Consider the following 23,642-nt stretch of genomic DNA (forward strand, 5'->3'; position numbering starts at 1 on the left):
TGTAACGTTCACTTATAATAATAATAAAATCCTGTTGTTAATGTTTACGGGTAGTTTTGACAATCGAGTCTTCGGCAACAATTATTAATTTACAGTCAGTCCTGCAACACTGAAAACAAATTATGAGTCGTTCGTTCTTCTTAGTCAAGTATACTATAGCTGGATCACTGAAACTAAATAAGGTCAACTTTGGTGTAAATACTTTTTTTTTTTTTTTTTTTTTTGTTTTTTTTTTTTTTTTTTTTTTTCTGGCCAGACTCAGAAGTCTCATCTCCATAATTTATTTTGTACTATTTTGCTGCTTTTCTTGATATAATCTGTTTTTACACTATTTAAGCTTGACTTTTGCATATGTTTCTTCATACTAGGCTGCTTTTACCTAACGGTGGACTTAATATTAAAATTAAGGTTTTAGCGGTGGCCAGAAATAGTCACAGGAAAAGTGACATTAATTTATGGTGGCCGGTAATAAAACCACAGGTAAAAATACACAATATTTCTTGGGGGCCATTATCTTTAGTCTTCTGTTTTTATAATAATCTCCAACTGGGTTGTACTAAACAAGCCGCAAAGGAGGATACATGGATACATACTGGTTAAAATGCTCAGGGGTCACTGCGTAGGAAAGATTAGTGTGACTTTTTTTGCCTGGAGTGGTTCTTTCATACTGGGCTGCTTTCCTTATCGGGGCACTCGATTTTAAAATGAAGAGTTTCAGCACGGCTAATATCATTATTAATTATATATTAGCAGATGGGAAAACCAAAAGTCCACGACGTAATTCTGAAGCAATAACAAATTAACCCTCAGGAAAGGAGTGAAATCTTATTAATGCAAGATAGCAGTCATTGCGATACCCTATAATATAATATCATCAATAAAATATTACAGTTTGTGATTTATAACCAGCTAATACACCTGGGGATACAACTACTCCCAATGAACTTATAATCTAACCAACTTACAATCAAGAACTTAATTAATTTCGTCAACGTAAGTAATACACTGATCTCATAAGCTTACCTAATTAGAAACAATGTAATAAGGCTTTTTCCAATAGGATTTAATTGCTAACTGAGTATTCCATGGTTACAATTGAGCACTACGTCAGAGAGAGAGAGAGAGAGAGAGAGAGAGAGAGAGAGAGAGAGAGAGAGAGAGAGAGAGAGAGAGAGAGAATTAAATATGCAAAAAACGAAACGAATTGCACTGGTGTATAAGCCAAAGCTGACCCACTAAACCGGTAATGACAATAATGAAGCAACTCCCAAATGCAGGCCTGTTCGTGAAACAATATGATGGGATATACAACTTATACCCATACAGGGTAACCACGTACTAAGGGAAAAAAAAAAACCCTACTTAGACAAAATTAAAAAAAGAAAGGAGAGTGAGGAAAAAAACACACACACAGGAACCAAAAGCATTCCACCTCCATGTACATAAAACTATATGATATATAGTATACACACTGGACACATGACAAAAAAAAGAGGTTCTACGGAATTCTGTGAGGCCAGGCAACGTCCTCGACTGAATTCCGAGCTATTGTTGTCGTTATCTTATCTCTCCTTATCATCATCGGCTACGAGGGACTCCCTCGAGCCGTCTCAAGAAAATCATGGCTCAGAGAGAGAGAGAGAGAGAGAGAGAGAGAGAGAGAGAGAGAGAGAGAGAGAGAGAGAGAGAGAGAGAGAGAGAGATCGCACATTAGATATTTCCATAGTGCGGTCAAAATAGACTGCTTTATGACTAGCATTTATTAGCTATAAAAGAATCCGTAGATCTTGTGCTTTCATTCACACATAAATATACCTAAGGGAAGTCAAAGTTCAAAACATTCTTTGTCAAGAGAATATTCACGGTAGTAACTCAGCTATTGAAGCTGAGTTTCCAATCACTCAAATTGAAGGGTTAAAGGGTATCATTTATCTAACGCGTTCACTGCCATAGTATCTTCAAATGTTTACATATAATTATTTTTTCAACTGTTAGTGGCTTTCTTCTTCTTAATGAAGATATTTATAGTACTTTCACCTTAAAAAGAAAAAAAAAAGGCAAGAAGTTACGATAAACCTGAAATAAACCCTGAAAGGTGTCGTGCTAAAATATTTGTCTACTTAAAGCTGCATTTTGCAGATTTTTTTTTTAATCATACAGATAAAGTAATTGAACGGTTGAGTAAAACGTTAAAATCAGTGGATAGTAATGCTGATTGGCGATGGCAGAGAGAGAGAGATTGGAGAGAGGAGAGAGAGAGAGAAGAGAGAGAGAAGAGAGAGATAGAGAGAGAGAGAGAGAGAGAGAGAGAGAGAGAGAGAGAGGGGGGGGGGGGGAAAGGGGGGGGGTAAAGGGTGAAATCTGAAGGTCGACGAAAAATGAGAAGGAAAAAAGGTTGAAGATTGGTGAAAAGAGGTTGGAGAGAGAGAGAGAGAGAGAGAGAGAGAGAGAGAGAGAGAGAGAGAGAGAGAGAGAGAGAAGAAAATTGAAAGTAGCTTGAAAAGTCGGAGAAGAGGAGAGAATGCTGAAGGTTGGTGATGATGAAGTTTGAGAGAACGCCGAGAGAGAGAAGATCCAACCAAGAATAATGTTACAAGACATTGTAAGTCAAAGAATTAGGAATCTTAGTATGGCAGTAGGAACAACAACAATAACAAACAACAACAACAACAACAACAACAACAATAATAATAATAATAATAATAATAATAAAAAAAAAGAGGGGGGGGGGAATTATAAATTTCTGTCCATCAACTCTCTAAAGCACACATTTTTTCTAAATCAGGGCAATCCCAAACCCCTTTATGTGATAAAATGGGAAAATTTTGACAAGATACCCACACGTATCAGCTGGGCACACGCAGACTCACAGTCTTTTCCCAGAACCCAGAGAACGCAAGCATCCACTTGACGACCTAAGCTACCCCAACAATGGGGTCCTTTTACGCCCATTTGACGGTGGCATGCCACCCCCAAACGATTCTTATATTCTCATCAGCGTTCTCCTCTCGCCAGCGTCTAAATTGTCAAATGTTTTTTATCGTTTTCTTAGAATTCTGTACGAGTCGAATAAGTGTAAGTCAAGTTGGATCCATAAAATTAAAACTATCCTCGATTCATGTGGTATGTCAATATGGGAACATCCAGAACATTTCAATCACACGTGGATAATAAATAGCCTAGAAATGAAACTCAAAGATATAGAGAGACAACAGTGGCATGCAGAAGTAGAAAGAAATATATTGTGTGGTAATTATAAACTTTTTAAGACTGAATTTGGCCAAGAAAAGTATATTATGAATTTAGATATACCCGAAAGACTTGCCCTTAGTAAATATAAGTGTGGTACCCACAAACTTCCCGTAGCAACTGAAAGATATTCTGGGCAGGAGAATCAGCACCCTTGCAGACTATGTAACAGCATTGAAGTTGGGGATGAATATCATTATGTTTTAGTTTGTCCTGTGATTAGAGAAATAAGAGAGAGATACCTAAAGCCCTACTATTGTAGAAGACCTACCACTTTTAAATTCAATCTGCTCCTCAATACAAGTAGTGCTGGAGAATTGAAAAGACTTGCAAAGTTTATTATATTAACCTTATAATGTATTTATTTTAATTTAATACTTTCTAAGATTTTCATTATTCTGGTATTGTTTTCGATGTATGTACTTTTCTTTGTCAGAATACCTTTTATGCTTTAAATATGTACTTGCTAAATATATGTGTACATAAATATAGTTGTAATCTACTGGTCTCTTCTTTTTGTATTTATTGTGTAAAATATATACATTTGTGTAATTTTGTAATTCTCATACCCCGGAAGGGGTCGATAGAATAAAATTTGCCGTTGCCTTTGCCTTTGCCACAACGACGACACATACATACACAAACGCATCCGATAATTAATTGGACTCGGCTCAAAAGGAACTCATTCCAACAGTGGTCTTCCTAGAATTCTAAGCCAAGTCTAATCTGTTTGCTATCCGTCAAAACCCACAGCATTCTAGCTTAAGAATAGAATAGCATATAGAATTTAGGCCGAAGGCCAAGCGCTGGGACCTAAGAGATCATTCAGCGCTGAAACTAAAATTGACAGTAAAAAAAGGCTGAAGGTGTAACAGGAAGAAAATCTCGCAGTTGCGATTTGAAACAATTGTTAGGAGTGGGTGGAAAAGTAAGTAGAGTAATAGGAATGAAATGGGGACGAATGAACGCTGCAAAGAACCTCAATCAATGCCTACAGTCCATCATATGAGGTGCACTGATGGCACTAACCCCCACTCCCCCCCTCGGGAGAGTCAGACTAACACCACGAGCATAATACACCGCTTAGGAAAACAGAAATAAGTTCAAGGGATCGTTATTTCAATTATTCTCGCCTCGCCTGGGACCAAACCCAAATCTTTGACGACCGCGATAACGAGATAACAGTACACACACACACACACACACACACAGAGAGAGAGAGAGAGAGAGAGAGAGAGAGAGAGAGAGAGAGAGAGAGAGAGAGAGAGAGGTTGCAAATGCAAACCAGGGGTCGACGGAGACCATCCTTCGTAGGAGCGTACATGTATCAAGCAAGACGTGACCATTCATTGCAGGAAGGGGTCTAGACGTTCAGTTTAATGCAATTGCCACTAATGAAACAAAAGTTTACTGTAATTAAGATGAATGCAACTAAGCCGAGAGCGGGTACTATATAATCTCTCTTACATTCAACACTTTCAAAGAAGGAAACCCGGTTTATCTTACGCTACTTGGGAGGGAAATGTCACAATAGCTCTTCTCTAACGCGCTCAACCAACCAGCGCCCCCCTTCAAATAATAATAATAATAAAAAAAATCCTATTTACCTAAAACATATAGCAACAAAAAGACTGGGGCATAACAGGGTTTGGTTACTTGAGCACGGAGTAGCCGTAACGAGGAGAGAGGCCCCGGGGGGTGTGGCTGGGTATGGGAGGGAGGGGGAAGTGGAGTTATCGTTACATTTCTCCCCCCTTACTCTCTTGACTCCTCCCCCCCACCCCGGGCCCTCCCTCCTTCCTCGCTCAGCCGACACAACTGCCTGGCCGTTGATCGTTTGGGCTTGAAAGAAATGAGGCTGTGGCAGATAAAAAAACAAGCATAACAAAACAAAAAGCAATACTTCATGAACTCGACGATAATCAATCTGAGGGTGTTACAATACTCTAGCCATTTCCACCTCTCCTCAAACAAACATCATTATCTCAATCTCGAAATATTTTCAAGTAACTAGCGAAGTTTCTAGAGAAGCCTATCGTAACGTTCACTGTTACGTCATAACAATAATAAACTATTTTTCAGAACGATAGGCACCTGTCCCGACGGGGAATTTCGAGAAATCACGGCCAAGGAAGCAAGCAGCTCTAGGTGAGAGCCAGGCGGTGACCACCCACAGACCAACCGAACCGCCCGGCGTCTCTGCCGGGATAATGAGATAAGCAATATACTAAGCAACACAGGTGTGACGCGAGGGAGGGAGGGAGGGATTTGAATGGAGACCGTTGGTCACGCCGTCCCAGCAAAGTCGTTACCACTTACGAAACGAATATTCATCTTCCGTTTTTTTTCACGTTACACGCCCAGAAAATCATCGTCGCTGCTAATCAGTACCGGTAAAACCGTTCACTGCTATGTACTGGCTGGACTTACGTAAGCAATGGGCGTAGTAGCTCTACGCGTGTATGTGAATTCATACCAGCCGCATCTCCTGAGAACATAAGCGTAAATAATAACCACGCGGACCCTCTTTTATGCATTCTATTTAATCTAAATGGCAATTAGATTAGAGGACGAGCAAAATCATGGATGGTAACATTGGAAATAGTCAAATTAAATTTTTGCTTTCCCCAAGTCTATCAAAGCATAATTTCTTTCCCGGTGTTTAGTTTTCAAATTCCATTGCGGTGGCTATTACAAACTTGACCTCTATTATCCTTTAGTCTGCAAATCTCTGAATAAAAATTCTTTCCCGGTGCTCAGTTGTCAAATTCCATTGCGGTAGCTATTACAAACTTAAACCTATATCGTCCTTTAGTCTGCAAATCTCTGGAAAAAAACGAAATGGATTTCACTTCTACTAAATATAGTAACCTGTACAAGTATGCAATTCGTCTCATTTTTCCCCTGAAAACCATCCAGACTAAAAATAGTTAATGCCCTGAGTGAAAATCGATGCCCAAACTTGATGTGATGCGATCAAGTACAATGCATTAGGAATTTGATATGCATGCCCAAACAATAACTCGACTAATAATGAGGCTCAGAGAGAGAGAGAGAGAGAGAGAGAGAGAGAGAGAGAGAGAGAGAGAGAGAGAGAGAGAGAGAGAGAGAGAGAGAGAGAGCCCTCAGTGGTTGAGTGGAGAATACGTTATTAAAAAGTCGGGTCCTTGCAACTGGTGGGTTCATAAGTAACAATGACCTACACGATATAAATTCTAAGATGAATCTGATTCGACCCTACAATCGGATAGATCCAGATTATGGGCGGGATAAAAAAAAAAAAAAAATAAATCACACACACACACACAAACAAAGGACAAAAATCATGTAGGATTCGTAGAGTGAAAATTGAATTTTCAGTTCATTACCCTCCACTGCTTGTGATACACTCAGAAATACAGTATATATATGACTAAAATATCCATAATACGACTAAAACTATTTTCGTTATATCGTACCTTCAAGTGAGAGAAAGGCATTTCTAGAAAGGCATTTCTATGATAACAATGTGAAAACGAAGCACGGTAAGTTCAAGCATATGAACAACTAAGAACGACCAAAAAGATATCGATTGAGAAGTGAAAGTCTGCAAACATTTCACCTTTAATTCAACATCACAAGGGATAAGAAGAAAGCGATGATGAGACGCATTAAAATCGCGATTAACTAGTTGTCATTATGACTGTTTCCCACAAGGCAATCCAAAGTTTACCTTGCATCGCCGCTATCTAAAAGTAGAAAAAAAAATTTGACAGCATGTGCATCCACACCCCTTCTTTCCATGGAGCTATAATCTTTCCCGTGGAGTAAATATAACGGAACGGGACACACACAATCCACTCTGCACCCCTAACAAAAAAGGATACCGCGGATCATATTAAATAACGTGGCATAGATGGGGGATGAGGGGACCGTATCACCTGGCCTAGGCTCCCTACATCCGGGATTAGCGCCATCTTTACTTTTGCAATAAAAAAAATAGACGTCATCACAAAAAGAAAAAACTAGTTAGAGGTAAACTGTTGCGTTGTGATATATATATATATATCAGCGAGAGAGAGAGAGAGAGAGAGAGAGAGAGAGAGAGAGAGAGAGAGAGAGAGAGAGAGTAGTAAAGCGTGAGTGAGCAGGAGTGAGTGCTAAGCTCACCCAAAGAAACCTGATACTTGGCCCACCTTCTGATGTAACACCACCGCCACCAACACAACACACACTTACTACTCCTCCTAACTCTTTCATTCCATCTCTTATTATAAATTTCACTTTCTGCATGTCAACGACCATTGCTACGCTGAAGACCCATTTCATCCTAGGAACAAGGCTATTTCTCTTTTAAAAATAATATAAATATGAAGGCTACACTGAAACGGAGACAGCTGAGGTCACATCTTATTAATATCTAAACAAATACGCTTATTTAACACTTATACCGTGAAACGTTAACATTTTCTCCATTCACAGGCCACCGAATAAAAAAAAAAAAAAAAAAAAAAAAAGGAGGGGGGGGGGGGAGAAAGGGGGGGGGGGGGGGGGGGAGAAATTCGTGGCCCCCACAAATCTATCGTACGTGTAAATCAAATGTTCATATACGCTCCGCTCAATCAAATACGAACTTAAAACTTCCTAAAACTCAGCTCAAAGATGTCGCAGGACAAGAAATCACACTGGCAGACTGGTCAACGCAAATTCAGACGAAGTCAGTCAGTTTCAACTTGCCCAGCACCAAAACAGCAACAACAAAGGCCAGGTGACCCTGGCATTCAAGACGGATTTCACGGGAGGGTTACTGGGTCACTGAGACTTGTCTCTTTCTCATTGAGGGACACAGGCAGGACTTTACGGCTAAATGAAGATCTTGCGGGGGAAAAAACATGTAGATTAAGATCTGTATTATGGATCCCCGGGGAACTAATGAGGAGGAATGATTGATAAGGTAATGATCATTAAGAGCAAAAGGACAAGTCTATATACTTCCTGTGTCATTTCTCGCAGAGACTAAAAAATGTCGTACCGGAGTGGTGTTTACATTCACTTTTCCCTTACCGGCTGGGTATAGTCTTGCAATATATTGTTGGTGAACTTCTACTACTACGTCATACTTTGTTCTTTATACACGCGCGCGCGCACACACACAATATATATATATATATATATATATATATATATAATATATAATATATATAATATATATATATATATATATATTGTGTGTGTGTGTGTGCGTGTATCAAGAACAGCAACAATTTATCGACAATATATTGTAAGCAAATGCCCAACAGGTAAGGGAAAAGAGAATGTTAACACCATTAAGATACAATATCTAGCCTAGTCTTTTCGAGAGAAAATACATATAAATATAAATATAAATATATATATACATATAAATATATATATATATATATTTATATTTAAAAAAACTGTTCCGTGCATCTAAATCCACGAAGTGAAATCGCAAGAAGTTGAAATAAAATTAGACTACAGGGCTTTCGTTTACCTACGTAGTATATACTTCTCTCAACACTTGATCGCAGTGTAAGGAATTTTCTCTCAACTTTCCTGCGAGCACAGTGCATGCACGCGCGCACACACAGATACACACATACACCATTATATATACGTGCGTCATGCGCGCGCTGTATGTATCTGGAACAAACAAAGTCTACACTCTACACCAAGTCTTGCTCGTTAATGCGATGACGGACAACAGAACATCCATCGATTCTTTTTTGCGAATTGCAATATAATGCACGTCTTTGATAGTCATTGATGGGAACAGTATCAGCTGATATTGGAGGCACTTTCAAACTCCAATAAATCCAATGCGTTTCTGAGAGCGGAGCCCATTCACGAATTCAAACATCTAAACTCAAAAATAAAAAAAAATTGCAAAGCAAATGCGACGTTAAAGCCCACTCACACAACGATAAATTGATATAATAATATATTTAGCTTTCAAAAGAAGTCTGGTTGTTATCTGATAAAATAGTAAATATTCTAGACTGACAATCAACTGTTTAAGGAACTGCCTTACAGCACCCAAACACTTCCCAAGCATTAAAATTCCTTCAGGATGCAGGAAGCGAATCTTATCTGGTATTTGTATTCGTCCCAACAAGCAAATTCAGAATCTGCGATAATCATTAATTCCACTGCTCAGTGACTCTTGAGTTCCAACAGTCCCAAAATTCACGTCATTTTTCGTCTCTCGTCGGCCGGGTCTATATCACTCGATTCGGGGGGACCGTGCCCTTCTTCTCCCCACATTCTTTCTCCTTCTTCCTCCTTCGTTATCTTTTGATTCTGGTCTGGATGAAGGCCCCCAGTGACCAGTCCCGTCTGCCTTCGCATAAAAAGTGAAATTGAGATGCGAGATACAGAAGCGCATTTATCATACTGAATGGAAAATACAGAAGACATTCAAGACGACCGTTACAAAGATTACAGATACAGAGCGTGGAGGGTTTATTAGAGGGTAACCACAACATTGAAATGCCATAACTAAATAGTAAAATTCCTCAAAATATGTCACTAGAATGCAATTCTTTCATTGCAAAATGGTTTAGCATCCAACACTACTGCTGTAGTTCAACAGAACCGTTCTTCTACAACGCTAATTAACTCGGTCATACAGTAGTCTACTTTATACTGTATAGTCAATGGAAATACAGTACTGTAGTCAGTTCTATAAAAACATGAAAAACCTCCAAGACCTTTTCTATTCTGCAAGTCAAAATAAAAAGTCAAGCGTAACATAAATAGCATCCGGAAAGCATGCCTCGAGACACGTTATTCAGACATGGATCTGCAGCTATCTAAAGCTATCTAATATGTATCTTCAATTTTAAAAATAAACATTTGGCTGAAAATTAACGAAAGATATTAGGCAATGAAGTTTTATCATCAGCCTAGTTGTTGACTTAACCTTATCAATCAAACAAACCGTTCTAAAACAAGCAGCCTGTGTGTGTGTGTGTGTGTGTGTGTGTGTGTGTGTGTGTGTGTGTGTGTGTGTGTGTGTGTGTGTGTGTGTGCGTAAACTAGACAATTTTTTCAAGATTAAAAAATTATAATTCTTGAAAATTCACGGACTTATAGAATAAGAAACATGAGCATTACATGCTACGCACAATTCAATACGCATACCGTAACATATATATTAATCACACACCCATATTACAAGGATATTTTTGTCAGACGAATATGGAACGAAATGATCCGAGAAAATGCAGATACATGACATGAAGCATGTAAATACAAAATCTGTGTGTGTGTGTGTGTGTCACATATACCATGTTGAGAGTGAGTGGTTATCTCACAACATAAGACAGAAAATTAAGTTCATCAAATGGACGAAAACTCTACTCTGTTACTGTCCAAAAATTGTTGTTGTTTGAGATTAAGCTGGCCTTGTGCCAGCACGGGCTCTTACTCATAGAGCAGCCCGTAAGAAAAGTCCAAGTCAATGTGAAAATAAGCCAAACTTGGAAGGAAATAACACACTTTAAAAGTAAGTCTTATGCCATTAATCTGTCGTACAACTGCTGTCCCCCCCCTCACCCCGCTCAACCTCCCACGCCCAAAAGTAACCCTGCACGCAACCTGAACGCCAGCAGCGTAAACTCAAGGGCGTAAAAAAAGCGGGAGCTTATAGATGGGGGGGGGGGGTGGGGGGGGGGGGGGGTTAGTTAGGTATATAGGCTTCTGGGTAGGTAAGATGCACAACAGGTTTCGAGCGACTTTTGTCTCTTACTCTTTTCTTTTGTGAACGCGATACAACTACAACAGCTCAAGGTCAGATCACGTTACACTACATCAACAAAAGCATTCTTTCTCGACTTTTGGTTGGGTCTCGAGTGTTTCTCTTTTAGAGAGAGAGAGAGAGAGAGAGAGAGAGAGAGAGAGAGAGAGAGAGAGAGAGAGAGAGAGAGAAACTTTGGAAGAGCTTTTCAGAAAACTACGCCATCAAACAATTACAGGGTCATACCTGTAACTAGGTATAATTCACTTTAGTAACTACTTATCCAACGCAAGCTCGATTGAGAGAAACAATGAGTCAGTAATGTTTACAAAACTGATATTGAAATTGTGTTATTATTATTATTATTATTATTAAGAACAAGATGAACCCTACTCATGAGGAACATGCCCACAAGGGAAATGGACTCGAAATTCAAGTTTCCAAGAATGTGGTATTCATTTGAAAGAGGTAACAGAAGGTAATAAAACAGAAAAAAAAGAGATCAGGTATTAATGAAAACACAAATGAAAAAGTTAAAAAATAAATAATGCCAGGAAGTTATTAAAACAGAAGAACTGTTCTATGGTAGTAATGCAAAGCAACTTCGGTCGAACTTTTTAAGATTCTAATTGTACAACAAAAGAAAGTCTTAATAATAATAATAATAATAATAATAATAAAATAATAATAATAATAATAATAATAATAATAATAATAATAATTCATAGTATAATGAGGATGAAAAGCGGAATCGAACAATTCCCGAAAGCTCTCTATATGGATTTATTTTCAAAGCATATTTGTATCCAAACATAACTTTGGATTAGTTTCTCCAGTAACAACAATGCTGAAACAGGAAAGCGTCCTTCTCAGAAGAACATATATATACGTGGGCGTCCAAAGCTCCGAAGACTGGAAGCTACCCTGGGTGCAGTCAAACAAGAATGATAAGAGGTAAAAGGGTAACAATGTAGTCACGTTATGTTTCTGGAAAAGTTTACTGCACAAAATGTCACCTACTGCTGAAGGATACACGAATGAACGTAGCCTGCGATTCGAGAAATCTGGAATAAGTACGTGAATTAACTAATAAATGGGTCCAGGTTAGCGTCGTAAGTAAAGGCAGTGTAAAAATAATTATGCTACGTTCAGATAATCAACACAGATTAAATAAAATGCATTCATTCAACTGACGCCGACTTTAAAACTGGTAAATAATGGAGAAGCCTAGGCTAAATATCCATATGTGAAAATTGAATGCACAATCAAAGACGGCCGACTGCAGACAATGTGATCAAGGAAGTATTTGATTATTCCTGAAAAATCCGTTGTTCGTCCGCCACCTGAAGAAATGGCTGATGTGCCTGAAAGTTATTCGACTCTGGTGGGATCTGTTAAGGGTGGAATATAAACAACTTCACACCAAAAGAATCTTCCTCTGTGAGCAACAATACCTATAGTCAAATGCGGTAAAAACCACACATATATAAGCATGCAACCTCCCTCCAAACACCTTATGCACAGAGCTATTCTCAAGCTTCCATTTGCATAATTATAAAAGATCCCACTAATATCATTTCTCGTGTAGTATGCTTTTTAAAAACTCTCGCAATTGCCATCAACAAATTCGGCATCCGCCTTCAAATAATAGTCACACAGTTGATTATTTGAACCGATCGCCGCCTGGTCGTTAACAAAGTCACGCTCTCCCTGCCTGACTGCAAAATGGAACACAGTGCGTGCACTGTACGGGGGGACCTGAGCGTCTGTCTGACTTCTGCCTGCCTGCCTGCCTGTCCCTGCCTGCCTGCCTGCCTGCCCTGCTGCCTGCGCCTGCCTACCTGCCGCCTGCCTGCCTGTCCCTGCCATGCAATCCCTCCTCCTCCCCCGACTCCTAGCCCTTCATATCAACGATTCCCCAACCGCTTTCCAATCTCCCAACGCCATTCTTCCTCATTCGTTCATGTTGTGAGCGCGGCTGCTCTGCTCATGGCCCGACCTCTAGAGCCCGTACAGCCGCAACGGTCCGTTTATCGCTTCCGGTGACGAGGTTTTGTCGGGCCTTGTATAAAACGACTGATGATGATGATGATGATGATGATGGTTGCCGGAAAATGCTCGGGTTGGGGCTGATGGTAGTGGAGGGGGAGGGAGGGAGGGGAGGGGAGGAGGAGGAGGACATGGACGCAAACAGAATGGATTAATTCCAGGGCTGTCATTCCCAAAACCTGATGTAAATGCACCCTCCATTTTCAAACACATCTATGTGTGTGTGTATGTTTGTGTGTTACTACGAGACGACTGAGTGAACACCTATACTGAACTCTTCCAAGCCAAACCTGAACTTACAAGCACAAAAAGGAAGGGGGGGGAAGCGAAGTCTTCAGAGAAATATGGTACAAGCTAAACATTTATACGCAAAGAGGAATCACTTGAACGTTTTGAGCCGTTTGAACGTACTGCGATGAACCATTACGTTCATGCAAGTTTACCAGTGAGAAAACGCGTCATGATTAAGAGCTTCTCGCGTTCTCACAAAACGGAATTGTATGAAATATTAATTCCACGGGGATCAAATATGAATGTATTGTAGTACTTACAAAGCAAAACACCACAAAGGCACGCGGAAGAACGTGGTAAACAATTAAGCTAAGGCGCGGTCGCCTATTATAAGAGTAAGAAAGCGAAACGATTTTCTTGTCATTCAATAAAACCACACCATATTATACATAAGCATGGTTCTGCCAGCACGCATGCATTTACACATACACAAAGTTGAAGAACACGAGGTTCATTTTCAGAAACTATCATTCTAAGACGCAATAGAAACGTTTCATAACTCCCTCTTAATTAAGACAGGTTCATAAATCTCGAATATGAATATGATGGAGTCCATTCTTTTTGTGAATTTAGGATAAATCTGCAAAAAATCTCTCTATTTACCTCCGTGACAGACCATGACATCAATTCAATATTTACGGTAAACTACAGTGCTGCCAGATTTTGAAGCGAGAGAGAGAGAGAGAGAGAGAGAGAGAGAGAGAGAGAGAGAGAGAGAGAGAGTTCCCAAGTATCTGATCTAGTATTCTGGTTCTTAATGGGAACCCCTACACTTGCACAACCTCTCCGAGGAGTAGGCTGCATTCACCTTTATTCCTATTCACCTGACGTTCACCAAGGAGGTGATCGGAGCTCTCCAGACTACCAAGCATACAAAACCAGTTCTTGGCCTCAAACCAATACACACCTCTGGACTTGCCCAGTAAGAAAGTAGCGAAAGCTAGACTCTTTTATCGTTTGAAAAGTTCTAGTTGAATGTGAATCTCTCTCTCCCTCGATAGATCCATGCTCCCGGCTACCACCCACAAGTCCAACCAGCTATAAAAAAAAAAGAAGGGGGCTAGGCAGCCTCACCTCTGAAGACTTGCTGAGAGACCGCTAGGCTGTACCCTTCGGATGCTACTTTTGTTACACACACACACACACACACACACACACACACACACACACACACATATATATATATATATATATATATATATATATATATATATATATATACTATACTATATATATAGTATGTATATATATATATATAATGCAAGGCATCTTCAAACCAACTACCAATCATCAATTCAGGGTTCTACCCTACGAACGAGCCAGACATTCGTACATTGTCTTTCAAAATCATCTTCGTGTAGCTATGCAGCGAGAAGTAAAATGGCTGCAAGGCCTTAAGTGGGGATCTCCTTGAGTTACGAATGTATCTCTAAACTACATATGCAAATGTTCAAATGTTCCAAGTCAAAATACGAAGCAGCTTGTTGAAATGCTGCACTAAAAGGCTCCCCAAGTCTTGTGGCTTTGGTAATGACAAAACCTATAAAACTAAAAACTCGAAGGAGACAAGAACGGGCTTCGCATGCAATAGAGAGAGAGAGAGAGAGAGAGAGAGAGAGTCCCCAGGCGACATGAAGTTGGGTGGCAAGTGGGTATGTATTAACCTGCTTGGGTCGTCGCGTATGTTATCCCACGTACCTTCCGTCAAACGAGTTGATCAGGTACGCTTTGTATGCTGGTGTTGCTGCTCCTGCTCCTGCTACTCTCTCTCTCTCTCTCTCTCTCTCTCTCTCTCTCTCTCTCTCTCTCTCTCTCTCTCTCTCTCTCTCTCTCAGTAGGGCTGCTAAAACCGTTTGATTACGAATATTTTTCCTGTTCAATTGTTATCGAGATATTTATAAGAAACTTCCATGAAACCGACAGGATTCTTAGATCGTAGAACTACAGACGTTTCTCTCTCTCTCTCTCTCTCTCTCTCTCTCTCTCTCTCTCTCTCTCTCTCTCTCTCTCTCTCTCTCTCTCTCTAGTCATTTAGTGATAATGCAATGGCAAGCTACTCAAGTAATCAACAACCAAATATGTAAGGTACAAATGTTAAATTAATAAAAATTCGAAATTTCTCTCCAAACATCGACTAAAGTAGGCTACTGATAAAGAACACACCCATCAAAATATATCTCAGAATATCCACTAAAGTAGAACGCTGATAAAGGAAACGCACATGCACAACGGAAAAAGAGACTGCCATGACATAAGTAGCTATACCTTTAGCTGGTTGAGAGTGCAACTGTGGCAACAACGTATATTTCTCAGACACAAAAGCCGTCCTCACAAAAAAGTCACTAATAACGCGAATATCGGAAATACTTATACACGAAGGACTTGCAGGTGGCAGGATGTCTAGATAATCCCTGTATTATTTCAGTAGACTTCTAGGCCATCATTTGCCGAAGCGTGCTTTCATGTAAGGAATAAAAAAATATTAAAATACCAAATAAAAATTATTAAAACACCAAGACGTAAGACTTATACTGTCAACCTGTAGGGTTACTCTGGTATAAAACAGAGCCAACTGACAGCTAAACGCATTTAAAATACTTTGGACACCGACAAATCTAATAAAAACTCCCATATGGCACACCTGACATGATTACTTTACCAGAGGCATACCTACATTTGACTGGGGCCAGCCACTCTCATAAGCCTGCAGAATGAAGGTAACTTATAGGATCGAGCTTCGGTATGATACATAACGCTCTCAATATCTGGATATGCAGTGTTAACCTTCTTTTATATTATCCACAGTATGCTTTTGACGGTATGGATACACTCGTAAAAAGTCATTAACTGCTAAACAATTGCTAACGTAGAAGCTCCTCAACTTGAGTGGTTAAAGAGCAATAACGTATGTAATTACCAATGAAGGATAAAATATAGGTATCTCTCCATGGACTACAACACATGGGTTGGGCAAATTGGGCAAACGGAAATACCCAGTACTATTCTTAAAAAAAAATTAATAACAATACCAACTCCGTAAATTACAGAGAGAGATCCCTTTGAGGATAAAACTGACTCCTATAAGGTTGGACTAACAAACAAGTAACGATTTGAGCTTCGTAGAAAAGGAGAACATCAATTTAATTTTATGCAGGCCTATACCAGCCTGCTTTCATCGTCTATCTGCGTACCATATTGCCAGTTAAAAATAGCTACGTGATGCCCATCATGTGGGTACTACCAAGATCTACCATCCAGACTTCAAAGGAGTTTGAGTCTCGTACGGAATTACGATGAAGAGACACGCTATCGTTGAAGTAAGCAGACCCATCTGCTCCCCAATAAAACTCTTCACTCAAACTAAAGATTAAAATGACATTGCAAAAAGCAGCCGTATAGTAAGCGCAGACAGAAAGAGGGAGAAGGTGAATTCAAATGGAAGATCTCGGAAACCCGACGAGGCAGAATGACCAACGAAGAGGCTTGGGCATCAAATCCTCTAGGTGTGCCCATCGCCAGCCCAGCCCTATCTGACCTTGGTACGCCCATGCCCGAGGCTACAACACAACCCACACTACACCCACACCCACACAAACTCCTTCCTGGTCCACCTATTAGCATCGTATTTCTGTTATTTCAATACGTACACTGTCTGAACTACACCACCTCTTCTGAACTCGATGCAAGACCGACACAAAAACCAATAACCTTCCAAGAATGATACAAAACTTGTTTATAGTCGTGCCACCAATCAGCAGTGAAACCACTACCAATATTACCTATAATTAAAGTTTACCACTAACCGAAAACTAGGCGTATGCAAATGACAATAAATCTAGAGGCAGTACTGGACAAAAAGCATCATAAAAAAAGGCTGCCAAATAAAGAGAATAAATTATATAATACTGATCATGAGCCAATACAGAATAAAGATGAATAATAAAGTAGGATTCTGTCTAGACTAATAGACTATACATTATCTTCGTGTGTGAATTATAAAGCATCTACGTCAACGGATACCATTACATTATTCTATTGTGTAGTATGCATTCCTATTTCTTGGGCAGAACATTGACAAATATTTTTTTTCAAATAATCGTGGTTGAAATACATTTATAAAATACCAGAATAAACTATGAAGAAATATTGAAACTTTAAAACAAAACTTAACCATCTTTTATTCTAAGCAATTTTGTCACCTCAGCAGAGAGAGAGAGAGAATATCATACTTCCATCGAAGATCTAGATGCCATCCAAGTAATGATCCCGTTACCACACTGTATACAAATTCCTACAGGAATCACGCCTAAGCAATTCACGAGATCAAGTAATACGTTTAAGTAAAAACAGCCATGAAAAAATACCATACACACATTTTATATGTAAGCACATTTATATATTATATATATAATTTGTGTGTATTCAGCAAACTTGCGTTATTATTACAACGGCCAAAGTCTAAACCCTTAAAACTTAATTTAACGATTGCCATATGAATGAACAGAGAATCTTTCGCCTCTACTTCCTCGTTTGACGTTTTCGTTCGAAACGAAATTCGGCGTCAATTGATGACAGCTCGTGCACGTGCTCATTTATAGGGCAGTATCGACAATACACCCCACGCACGGGGGTTACCGTACTTAAATAGTTTGGCTCTACGTTCGATATGTTATCAGCTCCAGCACTGAAGTGTGTATTGATTAAGAGAAATCTCGGGGGGGGGGGGGGGTTGGGGAGGGGGGGGGGGGGGGGGGGGAGGGCCGTCCTCGTGACACAAATGGAGAAATAGGTGCACAGAATCCTGCTGCCTCAGTCAATGGGCCAGTCACAAACTAATTAAGAAAGTAGGGTAAACAATACAATCATAATTTGAATCGTTGAGTTGTACTGCCATAACTCAATTGGCAAAAAAACTGAACACTAAATTTACATTGATGTAATTCTATACAATGACTCAATTTAAATAGCCAAGTGACGCCACGCCACTTCAAGGAACTTCGAATTGCAAACGAGTGATGGGTACAAAGGTATATAACATTCTGAAATTTACTGCCCATCAGCCAGTTTTAGCGTAAAAAATTTGACACGCACATATATATAAAATACTTAAATCCACGGTAGAAAGGTAAGTGAAACAGGGACTTGGAACATGTAGTACTCTCGTAGTATATTCTACTTGAAAATGTAGAATATACTACGAAAAGTACTACTTGTTCCAAGTCCCTGTTTCGCTTACCTTTCTACCGTGGATTTAAGGATATTCTCAAGTAGTATGTGTTCCTTCATGCTACACTGATATACGTATATTATATATATATATACATATATATATATATATATAATATATCTTATCTATATACTATATATATATAATATAATATCATATATATATATCATATATATATATATATATACATATATATATATATTCTTTAAGCAGTAGTGACTGATGACTGGGTCGTCTGTGTGGTGCAATTCTCTGCATAAATACGCAACATGTAAAACGCATCAAGATGTCCAGGGTATGATCCGTCAACTCGTGAACGTAGTCATGATTACAGCGCGTTTATTAATCGAACAACTGATGGAACTTACCACTTATGCATATTTAGGCTTAAATAATACCCAGCAAACAAAACGTAGATCAACTTGGAAGCCTTAGTAACAAGAACAGGCCTTGGAGTGGGGCTGCACTTATACAGTACTAGGCCTAAGGCCTTACCCAAGGACACGTAGTACCCTACTAAAGCATAAAATATTCTCATTTTATTTTGAACTACTTATAACTATGAGCTGTGTCCATTTGTAATGGTACAAATTCTATATTAATTATATATTTTTCTTAATTAACTATCTCTTAAGTTTCACCAGACCACTGAGCTGAGATTAATAGCTCTCCTAGGGCTGGCCCAAAGGATTAGATATTTTTACCTACAGCTTATTGTGGAATCCGAACCACATCGAGAAATGAATTTCTATCACCAGAAATAAATTCCTCTGATTTCGCGTTGGCAGAGTGAGGAATCGAACCCGGACCCTGAGAATATATGTAGTATGTATGTATGTATGTATATATATATATATATATATAAATATATACATATATATAATAATATTATTATATATATATTATCATATATATATATGGTGGTTTACTTTTACTTCACGAAGGAAATTAATTGAAACGTGTTAATTGTAATTCTGACTTATATCTCAAAATATAGGCAATCTTACGTCAGCACTTTTCCACGTAATACAGCCTATACGGATGTGTGTATGTCGGCAACACATTGTCTTAAACGTATAGATGAAATTCCCATTACATCTATTACTAACTTCCAAGACTTAAAACGCTAGGGAAATTACCCTTTGACGAGTCAAGGGTTGTACCTAGCTTATCTGCCAGTCCTGTACAGTACTGATAAATAAATATCCTCGGTCCGATAGCCGTGATAACGAGACTATAATATAGACTAACAGTCTTCTTCCAGAGGTAGAACAATTACCTGGTTTTAATCGTTTTGCATAACCGCCTATTCTAAGCTACCATTATCGTAATAATAATACAATCACTGTAACTGTAGGCAATTCTAAAAACAAACACGGGACAACGTGGAGAGTAAACCGAAAGGTGTTTTTATCTCTGTATCAGTTATAATTGTTACCAGTATGGCGGCGCCCTGAAGGCGATAACTCGGGAAGCGTCAAGTTAAACCATCAAAGGGTGAACTTGGTTTACATACTACTATATATATATACACTAGCTGACCAACCCGGCACTGCCAGGGAAAAGTCTGAATAACTGATAAACTCACTCTCTCTCAAACCCCCTCTCTCTGTGTGTAGGTATCTTGCAACCCTGCTACATGAACGTTATCGTTAATTTTAGCATTTCAACTATAGTCTTCCAACACCAAACTGCCGATAATATGACAAACGACGAAATGACTGACTATTTATAGTGGACGTGAGAAGACGATAATTAACTAAGCCCAGTATCCGAAAAACCTAACGAATTTGGTGCCGAAATCATCAATTTTGATAAAAAATATAATGCAATAATTGCAGCATCATCTAAATGTGAATTTACATTCTGCAAATTAATCGTATACGGGATGAAATTTAAAGACGTAAGGTTTTATATCTGCCGAAGGAATTTTCCTTTTATCTTCAATACTTTTGGAGATATTAGCATTTGAATAGCGTTAGGATCGGGCCGCAAGATATGAGCCAGTTTCCAGTAATGACTTCGCGTCGTCGGTCGTAATTATCACTGATGTAATTATTATTCATAATTAATATCCGCGTACGCCGTGTACGTGCTTCTCAAACCTTATGACAGCATTGTCCCATTGTTCGAGACGTATTATTAGAATCTGCAGTCGAGGCCTGCCAAACCAGGTCAAAGTTTTGAAAATAAATTTATGTATCCTCCTCCAGTGTATCATTTGCCTCTTTGGTACGTATATTCTAAACAAAAACACAATACATAACCTCCAACATTCCTTATGAAACTCAATTCGAAGTAAATAACATCGGGTTACTGTAAAACACAAGTTGAAATAGCATTATGCAAGCGTACAGTATTTTGAGTTTGGCTCCAATATTAACATTCTACCCAATGTTTTAACAACAAAAACCTTCAAGTTTATGGCCCTCAACTTTTACTCTACCACACCCATTTCAGCAGAATTCTATCACGGGATCTTTGTAATCTGGACATTTACGAATGCAATAAAGTTGATTTATCTCGTTCACACGAAAACCTGCTGCTATTAACGGATAGCTAATTCCTGACACCTCATCCAATACACTTTTTTTTAATTATCCTAAAATGATATTCTTGCCCTTATTTTGGTCCTTCTCATACTTCACTTTTATACAGACTTCCCACAGCTAACTTACTTACCAATATAGTTCTTTCTCATCCACATGATTAGAGCACTGAAATATACAGTATACCCCGAAATTGATTATTAGATCGTAAATATGTAAATGTGTAATGCCATACGACAAATCTATTACATTAAAATGATATGTAAATATACTTCGGTGGAGTGATTTTCATACATAAATGGACTATATTGAACTCACGGGGCAATAAATAGAGGGCGAATTGATGGAACATTATAATGCTATGCATAGTCCTTAATATAATATAAGAATATTGTCTAAAGGTTTTTTTTAATCACGTGAAAGAACTAAAAAAAACAATGACCTGAGGGGCGAGCTTTACTTTTGAATGAATACTAGGTACTACTTTTCAGTCGAAACCTGGAATGTTAAGTATCCACAAAGACAAATAGAATACAAAATGGTCAATAGGAAAATGGCAATTTTTATGATTACAATAAACATCAAGATTCAATGACAACAGAGGGCGGCCACCTTTGTTGCCTAGGGGCAGTCGACGTAGCCTCACGTCAATTATTGCTTTGAGTGACCGGATTCCCTGCGCTTTCACGTCGGCACAAAATGAACAGGGTCCAATTTAACTTGAATAAACAAAAATTCACGTTGGACTACATATTCAAACCTTAGCATGCTGTTAGCAACCAATATTTATGCCAACGTTCTTACCTAAAACAAACGACGACGAATTTTAGACAGTACACAATTTATCAGAAAAGTTCAATATCAATAGCGATTTTAGTTCTACGTTAGGAACAGTACCACGGCGATGGAACTAAGAACAAAAGCTATAGGTATGTTTATTTGGATTTTTAAAAATTCATATCGTACTAGTACTAGGCTAAGTGTCTGGTACTATCTTGTATTGTCAATATGAATATTGCAATACCCATTTGGCATTTCACCATACAATTCATAAACGTGATATGACATGGCCCATGGATACACAAAGGGACTGTCTTTCTCAGTGACCTGATGTGACCTGATATGCTGCGTTGTTACCCAGGTCAAACCATACGCATGGAGCACGTAGGCCTAGACTACGATGGGATCCCAGCCTGAATATAAACACTGACATCCTCCCAAATTGTCGTCATTTATATCTGTACCCTAAACTAATATTTATCACAGGAGATTACTGTCGACAAGTTTTAGATACAATCTGGCAGACACTCTTTTAAAAGTGTACAAGGTAATGTTATTAGTCTAAAAGAGAAGGCATTGCTTACCAGTGGTCCCTTTTTGGTGACACCTTCTCCGCTTCCTTTCCTTAGTCTCAGGCGAAAGTTGCTCGCATCCATTCGACTCTCCCTGGAACTCTCCCCGGCAGTCCTTCGGGCACTGGCAGGAGAGGATCTTTCCCCTAAATTATTCATATTATGACTACGAACACTGTGGAAGCCATTACTGCCACCGCCGCCGCCGCCGTCACTCCCCATGGCATCCTTTGTCGATTTGGGGGAGGTGGAGGAGGAGGAGGAGGAGGCGGCGGCATTGCTATCACTGGGGCCATGGCTACTAGGACTACTATTACTACTACTGCTCTGGTTTACATGATGACTATGAGAACTATTACAAGTCGCGTGGTTGCTTTTGTTCACTGTGAAATCACTGGCACCACTCGAAGAAGGGCTACTGGTATCAAAGGCTTTGGCACTGCAAGTTGTCGTACTACAAGGTGGACCACTAGACCTCCCTGCGTTACATATCGTCGAGACCAGAGGGTCGCGCGCACAGACTCCATTTATTTCTCTTTTCCCACTGTTATACGCACCATTATCACCTGCATCGCCGGTCTCTGCCAGTGGAGACCGTGCAGAAGTGTGTGTCTGTAACGGAAAACTACCGGTCAGCCGCGAGTTTGCGGCGTAGACCGACATAACGCTGCATAGGGACCTCTTTCACTGGTGGCTCTCACCCAACTGACGATAGACTGGCCGAGTGGGGTGACTGGGGCCACTGTGGACGGAGGGAGGGTGGGAGGGAAGAAGAACCTCCCCCAACTACTCTACTAAGCAGCGTTGCCACTCGTCAGGCCTCGTTTGCCATTTGCTATTCCCTTATAGTTAACCATACAACGCTAACCTTATGTTCTGCGTCGCAAAATGTTTTTTGTAGTTGTCAAAATCCAGCCAAGGCGTAAAATGACCCTCCGGTTCCCAATAAATACCGCCAAAGATTCCTTTCATGCCATACGGCTACAGTGTTTCATCTTAGCAGATCCTACACAGTTGCCAAACTTCTACGACAAAGTCAGCAGAAGGATGTCGGCAACAGAGGCATTAGGCATTTCACTGCAATAGGAATAAATTGCTTCTAGATTTCTAAAATATGGGACATTAGGGATGATTATCTTTCATTAAAATGCGGATTGGGTTAAACACTCGGGAAGAAAGACGTCAAG

At 39.4% G+C, this 23,642-nt stretch overlaps 1 protein-coding gene across 2 annotated transcripts in view; it reads right to left on the bottom strand.

Moving 5' to 3' along the window:
- LOC135227078 (mitogen-activated protein kinase kinase kinase 1-like) overlaps window positions 1-23,177 on the bottom strand; it is a 147,457-nt gene extending 124,280 nt beyond the window's left edge. For both annotated transcript variants that reach the window (XM_064266911.1, XM_064266910.1), the window contains exon 1: window positions 22,468-23,177. In XM_064266911.1, coding sequence (XP_064122981.1) covers window positions 22,468-23,118 — 651 coding nt within the window. In that variant the 5' untranslated portion in view covers window positions 23,119-23,177. The remainder of the gene's footprint in view (window positions 1-22,467) is intronic.
- Between the last annotated feature and the right edge of the window lie 465 nt (window positions 23,178-23,642).

This window comes from Macrobrachium nipponense, chromosome 15 (genome assembly GCF_015104395.2).
Source record: "Macrobrachium nipponense isolate FS-2020 chromosome 15, ASM1510439v2, whole genome shotgun sequence".
NCBI lineage: Eukaryota > Metazoa > Arthropoda > Malacostraca > Decapoda > Palaemonidae > Macrobrachium > Macrobrachium nipponense.